The following is a 6,980-nucleotide window of genomic DNA, read 5'->3' as shown; positions in this document are numbered from 1 at the left end:
ATTAGTCCAACCTGATGGGGAGGGTGGTGCTGGAGGAATAAAACCTGTGTGGGAAGGGGGCACACAGAAGAGTGTCTGAGTAAGCAGAAGGAGGGGACAATTATCACAGATCAGCTCCTTGCCTCCTTTGTTTGAGAACATGACTAATTCATGACTTCAGTGAATTTACATCCCGGCTTATTGTGTTCGGATCAAGTCAAGGCTAGAAGCCAGCAGAATTTCTCCATGACTAAAGGAAGCCAAAGAAGCAATATTCATTCTTCATACCTTTCTAGAAGCTGGGGGTGATCTCACTATTTGCAAAGCCCAGCCCTTTCCAATCAGCAGGTCACCTTCCAGGACTGAGCCCAGCCCCTCTTCTCCATATATAAGCTGCTGCTGGGAAGCTCCTCTCACAGATCTGCTCCCCTCAGCTCTACCCTCCACCTCTCACGCCTTTCTTCAGCCTTCTCATCCTCAGGAACCATGTCTTGCAAATCCATCGTGAGGAGCCAAAGCAGCGGCCGCCGGGGCTTCAGTGCCAGCTCAGCCAGAGTCCCCGGGGTCTGCCGCTCTGGCTTCAGCACTGTCTCCGTGTCCCGCTCCAGGGGCAGTGGCGGCCTGTCTGGAGTGTGTGGAGGAGCTGGTTTTGGCAGCCGCAGCCTCTATAGCCTGGGGGGCTCCAAGAGGATCTCCATCGGAGGGGGCAGTTGTGTCATTGGTGGTGGATATGGCGGCGGAGTTGGGGCTGGCTTCGGCTTTGGAGGTGGAGCCAGGAGTGGATTTGGTTTTGGTGCTGGTAGTGGTGGCTTTGGGCTCGGTGGTGGAGCTGGCTTTGTTGGGGGCTATGGGGGCTCTGGCTTCCCTGTGTGCCCCCCCGGAGGCATCCAAGAGGTCACCATCAACCAGAATCTCCTCACCCCTCTGAACCTGCAAATCGACCCCACCATCCAGCGGGTGAGGACCGAGGAGCGGGAGCAGATCAAGACCCTCAACAACAAGTTCGCCTCCTTCATCGACAAGGTGAGCCCGGAGCACCTGCCCTCCACTGGGATTTCAGCCCCCAGACTAAAGAACCAACCCATGAGTCCTACCAGGGAGAGACTCAGGACACGGGGAGGAGGGGACTCAGGCCAGCTCTCCACTGGGATGCAGGACAGGCTCTGTGTGGACAGGAGGCAGGAGGTGATGGGAATCGTTCAGAACCGCCGATCCCTTGGAGGGCTCTCATTTCTGCCTGGAAAGAATTCTCAGCTCTTGATAACCCTGAAGCAAAGGAAAGGGAAGGAGGGCAAGGAACGGGTTAGCCTGACCTTCTGAAGGGTCTCACAAATTAAAAACAGAATTACAGTGGAAACTGCTCTAGAGCCCTACAGAGGGGGGAAACAAGAGGAACGAAAATAAAAGAGAAAAGGAAATTCTAGGGGGAAAAAAGGCTGAAAAAAATATATCCATAGAAATATTACATAGAGTCAGATTCTGCCCATTAAGGGATTTTGGTTTAGAAAAGACTAATGCGCTAAATGAGAAGGTAGATTCAATCCAATCATTAATAGGACTGGAGTTAAATCATTAGATTCTAAACATTTGACATCCCTTTAACTGAGATAGTCTCTTAAAAAATATGTTTAGTACATCTGAGAAATACTGCTATAAATTACATTTGTGATTGTACTTATCAAGAGGAAGAGAAGAAATGTTGAAAGTTAATGACAGGCTTCATAACTCAGAAGGATGGAATACGTCACAGCTCCATGGCAGAATTTAGGTGATGAAATCAGTATCCTCTGAAGGAAAAATGGTCAGGGTAGCGTAACTGTCAGCCTGAGTCTCTGTACATACTCAGGAGTAACCCAGTACCATAGAGACCACCCAGGTCGGCTTGGGACCAGGCAACTCACATCTCTCTCTTCCATCTTTCGTCTGGCAAATAACCATCTGCTCTTCCTCCAGGTCCGATTCCTGGAGCAGCAGAACAAGGTCCTGGACACCAAGTGGACCCTGCTGCAGGAGCAGGGCACCAAGACTGTCAGGCAGAACCTGGAGCCTTTGTTCGAGCAGTACATCAACAACCTTAGGAGACAGCTGGACAGCATCCTGGGGGAGAGAGGCCGCCTGGACTCAGAGCTGAGGAACATGCAGGACCTGGTGGAGGACTTCAAGAACAAGTGAGTGACAGGAGAGAAGGGGGCTCAGTTTCCTGAAGCCCACACTTCAAGTCTCTTGGATGACCAGGTCCACATGAGGGCATGATTCCCAGGCAAATATGGCCATGGAAATGAAACCAAAATCACTGCCTATACCCAGACCCAAAAGAACAACAGGGCCAGCCAGGTGGGTGGGGCGAGTAAAGAAATAACCCATTTCGGGACCACAGAGCTCATCTCTTAGGCTTGCGGGCAGGAAAGTTCCATTTGGATATCCCACTCGGGGAGACTGGGGTCCCAGGGTGTCTGCTGTGTATCAGCTTCACCACTGGCTCAAGTACGTCTCGTCCTTTCTAATTCCAGGTATGAAGACGAGATCAACAAGCGCACAGCGGCCGAGAATGAATTTGTGAATCTGAAGAAGGTGAGCTGAGTAAGGTCGGGGGTTCATGCTTCTTTGCAGAAAGAGAGCACTCTGGGTCCCTGCCCGCAGCCAAGAGAAGAATAAGCAGGGAGACCAAAAGGTGGCTAGACTGGGAAGGAGGGTTCATCTGACTGTCAGTTTTGGTCTTCTTTCTCAGGATGTGGATACTGCCTACATGAATAAGGTTGAACTACAAGCCAAGGTCGACTCTCTCACAGATGAGATCAACTTCCTAAGAGCCTTCTATGACGCAGTAAGCATCTCCCCTCACCTTGCTCGAGTCACTCTGACGAGACTCTGAGAGGGATGGAAAGCTTGGGCTCGGGTACGTCTGTAAATGTCACAGGCAAAGACAATCTAAGGATGTCGCGTTCTGCAGGAACTGGCTCAGATGCAAACCCACATCTCAGACACGTCTGTGGTCCTCTCCATGGACAACAACCGCAACCTGGACCTGGACAGCATCATCGCTGAAGTCAAAGCCCAATATGAGGACATTGCTCAGAGGAGCCGGGCTGAGGCTGAGTCCTGGTACCAGTCCAAGGTGGGTGGTGCGGGGGCAGCTGATGAAGCCTCCCTGGGCCTCCTCCTTGAAGGCCACCATGGCTACAGACTTCCCTGGGGAAATCTCCTTCTAGGAAGCTGGGGTCCTCTCACAGCGATGCGCCCCCTGCCCTAACAGAGTAGATCTTTGCAGTAGTTAGGTCCAAGTCTAGGAAACCAAAGAACCCAAAGGCAAGACAAAAGCTACTGTAGATAAGATCTTTGTGTCGGCTTCACCCTGACGCTGGTTCTCAGAAACCACGCAGAACACTCTTGACCCTGGAGTGAACTAGGCAGTCAGTGGTCCTGGCAGGGATGGTCTGCCGTGGGTGTAGAACAGCAATGATCTTGTGGTGTCCCTTTTCCTAAAACGTCTCGTGGGAAAGCTAGGAGCATTAATTTGCTAAATGCGTGGCAGTCACCATTGCCACGTGAAGCCCACGTAAAGCACCCTCTCTCCCTCTGGCTTATAGTATGAGGAGCTGCGGGTCACAGCGGGCAGGCACGGAGATGACCTGCGCAACACCAAGCAGGAGATCTCCGAGATCAACCGCATGATCCAGAGGCTGCGGTCTGAGATCGACCACGTCAAGAAGCAGGTATGGTGGGGACCATGGAGCTTAAACCATTGTTTTTTTTAGACCAGCAGGCATGCATCAGCCACATTTGGGAAATTTCTTGCACTGAGGGGCCAGCAGGGAGAGGAAGGCACACAGTTACCCCTCAGTGAGTTCCTAAGGACTTCAGCCAAGGGGCATGTAGTAAACTCATGACGGGCCCAATCCTGATAGGGCCCGTGGTACAAAGATATAGTCTAGAGGCACTGAAAAGAGAACACACGTAAGAAACAAGCCGGTAGAGAAAAGAACCAGCCAGAAAGAGTGAGGAAGATTGCTGAAAAATCACTCCGAATAAATGTGAAAAAGAAAGTCTCGGAAAGACAAGGATCAAAATAAGCACTGTCCAAAAATATGAGTTGGAAGGGAAGCAAGGTCTCCACAGTTTCATGTCAAATCACCACCTCCCAGAGAATGTTTGTGACATCGCCTAAGCGAATGAGCATCCGCCGTCAACATTCCAAACAATCCAGTGGATCTATTCCGTCCCGTGTCCCTGATCTTGCATCTGCTGTGCTATCTTCCAGCAGTCAGCAGCCCATCCTCACTACGATGCTCCACACAGAAGGGCATAGGTTTTCTCTAGTCTCTCCTAGGCTAGTTAAGGTTTGCAGAACCGACAAAGACTCGACCAAAGGGTCCTCGCTCCAGAACTCTTCCGAAGTGGGAAGGAGGTACCATGGTTAGTCTGCTCTGGAGATCAGGTTGCTAGTTCCCTCTGCTTATCTTGTCCTCTAGTGCGCCAGCCTGCAGTCTGCCATCGCTGATGCCGAGCAGCGTGGGGAGATGGCCCTCAAGGATGCCAGGAACAAGCTGGCCGAGCTGGAGGATGCCCTGCTTAAGGCCAAGCAGGACATGGCCAGGCTGCTGAAGGAGTACCAGGAGCTCATGAACGCCAAGCTGGCCCTGGACGTGGAGATTGCCACCTACAGGAAGCTGCTGGAAGGCGAGGAGTGCAGGTGGGTAACTCACACAACCCCCTCAAACATCTGGGGCCATCGCCAAGAGGTCCAGTCACGAGCTCAAGCCGAAGGCCGTCTAGTCTTGGCCATGATGCTACCCTCAGAAAACCACTTAGGAAGAGCATTCCCCACGGACTCTCCTCACAAAGGGGTCTGCACAGCAGTCCAGCTGTGACTCTCAGGTCTCATGATGGCCGTGTCTCCTCTCTCCTAGGCTGAATGGGGAAGGCGTTGGACAAGTCAACATCTGTAAGTAGCTTTGCGTGCCCCCTCCCTTGTCCTTGTGCTCTTCTGACGGGACTCCGTCTGGCAGAATGGGTCAGCGTGTCTTGTGCTGATCTTGTCCCTTCCCTCCACAGCTGTGGTGCAGTCCACCGTCTCCAGCGGCTATGGCGGTGCCAGCGGTGTCGGCAGTGGCTTGGGCCTGGGTGGAGGCAGTGGCTACTCCTACAGCAGTGGTCACGGCCTTGGAGGTGGCTTCAGTTCTGGCAGTGGCAGAGCCATAGGAGGTGGCCTCAGCTCCTCTGGGGGCAGCAGTTCCACCATCAAATACACCACCACCACCTCCTCCTCTTCTAGCAGGAAGGGCTACAGGCACTGAAGTCCTGCCATGTGCTCTTGGTCCCACGATGTCTAGGTCTCTCTCATCTGAACTGCCATCTCCTCCATTTTCTTCCTCTCTCTTGCTCCCAACTTCCCTGACTTCTTGAGTTAGAACTGAAGTTCCTGAGTGCCTGCATCTCCCCTTGCTCAATCTGAGCTTTCATTGATCAACACTGGAAGGTCATTGCCTGGGTTCTGATCCAGATCCGAGCAATTCCCCTTGCTCTCCAGTTGTCCAGGATTTCCCATCTTACAGGTTTCAATGTTAAAGCATGAGTGACAAGTTCTATGCTATACAAGGTGTGGATCCCTGTGATGCTTCCTCTGTTCTTTGCTCACTTGTAATTGCTAAATAAAGCAGATTTATAATACAGTGCATGGTTTCCTATTGCTTTCCCCTGTCACCACTTGTTCTTGAGGTTTCATCTGAGAAACGCCTTTTCATGAATGAAGGATACTCCTAATCTTGTGTGCTTCACTCCCCTCCTTTAGAAAATTTCACCAAATGATTGTTTGGCATCATGATGGTCATGATTCCTCCCAGATCCGTTTGGCAAGTGTTGTGGGAGAGTTCTGGTCCATCATCGTTGTAAAGTCTCCTTTTTATTGCCTGCACCATGTCCTAAGCTTAGTCTCTCTGACTTGGTCTTTAAGGCTCTACTTCCTCCTGCTGAGAGGTCACCCGAAATCCCCAGGAAATCACATTACAGTTTAATTAGATTGGAAGCGCATTGACTCTGGAATAAGATATGTGATTTATAATTAAAATTGCCTCATGACCAAGAAACTTGCCTTATAGCACACTTCAGAAGTAATTAAAATGCACATACTCCTGAGCTGAAATTATGCTTCTGGAATTGTTTTCTGAGAAAATAGTACAAATTGCGGATGTTGCCGTTCATGGATGTGAATCCCAATAATCTTTTCAAAAGGTGAAAATTGGATACACTGGCCTAATTCAGGATCCAAAGACTCAAGCACAAAATGCACGTGCTGATTTTTTGAAGCATGGAGGCAAATAGGAAGGGAAATGCATTCCTCCTTACACCATAAGCCTCTCACAGAGACTCAAAGAAGTCAAATCCTTGTTACCTCAACAAGGATGCACCCTCTCTCAGGTGTGTCCTGGTCTGCTTCAACTTTTTATTGAAGAGGAGTGGGAACATTCAGGATACAGAGCAAGAATGGTCAGTCAGCTTGTGCTCCCTCAGGGTCAATCACTGTTTCCAGTCTCTGTTGTGGCCATGCTCATAATCCCTGGCTCTTTCTCTGGAGAACACTGCCTAATACCACTAGGAATGAAAGTTTCCTTCCTAGGAACAAAGGAGAAACAACTTATTCTAAGAATCGGGTGGGATATGTAAATAAGAAGGTCCTGAAACTATTTCAGTGCCCAAATTAAAGAAATAACAAAAAGGCTGCTTCCGTGCTCCCAGTAGCCAAATTGGGACAATTTGAGCCTTGATAGATAGATGATAGATGATAGATAGATAGATAGATAGATAGATAGATAGATAGATAGATAATATGTTGCATTATAATCCAAAGTATAAAATAAATATGCATGGTCTGTACAGACATGAATAAGTGATTGCATGCATTAATTAAGAAGGAGGATTGACAACTCTCCTGCAGAAGAACTCCATTTGGTTACCTAGGGTTTCCAAGTCAAGGAAGGAGTGCATAACGACTCCCCTTTAAGTGT

At 49.9% G+C, this 6,980-nt stretch overlaps 1 protein-coding gene across 1 annotated transcript; it reads left to right on the top strand.

The window, feature by feature from the left end:
• Positions 1-394: 394 nt before the first annotated feature.
• Positions 395-5,648, top strand: LOC102164968 (keratin, type II cytoskeletal 6C). Its single transcript, XM_013984758.3, has 9 exons — positions 395-1,002; positions 1,933-2,147; positions 2,490-2,550; positions 2,708-2,803; positions 2,930-3,094; positions 3,567-3,692; positions 4,449-4,669; positions 4,887-4,921; positions 5,032-5,648. The coding sequence occupies exons 1-9, from the start codon at positions 466-468 to the stop codon at positions 5,271-5,273; spliced, it is 1,698 nt and encodes a 565-aa protein (XP_013840212.3). The 5' UTR covers positions 395-465; the 3' UTR covers positions 5,274-5,648.
• Positions 5,649-6,980: the final 1,332 nt, after the last annotated feature.

The sequence above is a fragment of the Sus scrofa genome, chromosome 5 (genome assembly GCF_054392235.1).
Source record: "Sus scrofa isolate SSC_HxYL_T2T_F1_AM1 chromosome 5, Sscrofa_HxYL_maternal_Yorkshire_Landrace_v2.0, whole genome shotgun sequence".
In the NCBI taxonomy this organism is placed as follows: domain Eukaryota; kingdom Metazoa; phylum Chordata; class Mammalia; order Artiodactyla; family Suidae; genus Sus; species Sus scrofa.
The sequence above is the reverse complement of the archived record's forward strand: the minus strand, read 5'-3'. Positions and strand labels throughout refer to the sequence as shown.

Coding starts and splice junctions, on each gene's coding strand:
- LOC102164968 (XM_013984758.3), top strand. CDS start 466: ATGTCTTGCAAATCCATCGTGAGGAGCCAAAGCAGCGGCCGCCGGGGC. Junction 4,670..4,886: donor CTGGAAGGCGAGGAGTGCAG/GTGGGTAACTCA, acceptor CCTCTCTCCTAG/GCTGAATGGGGAAGGCGTTG. Junction 4,922..5,031: donor CGTTGGACAAGTCAACATCT/GTAAGTAGCTTT, acceptor TTCCCTCCACAG/CTGTGGTGCAGTCCACCGTC.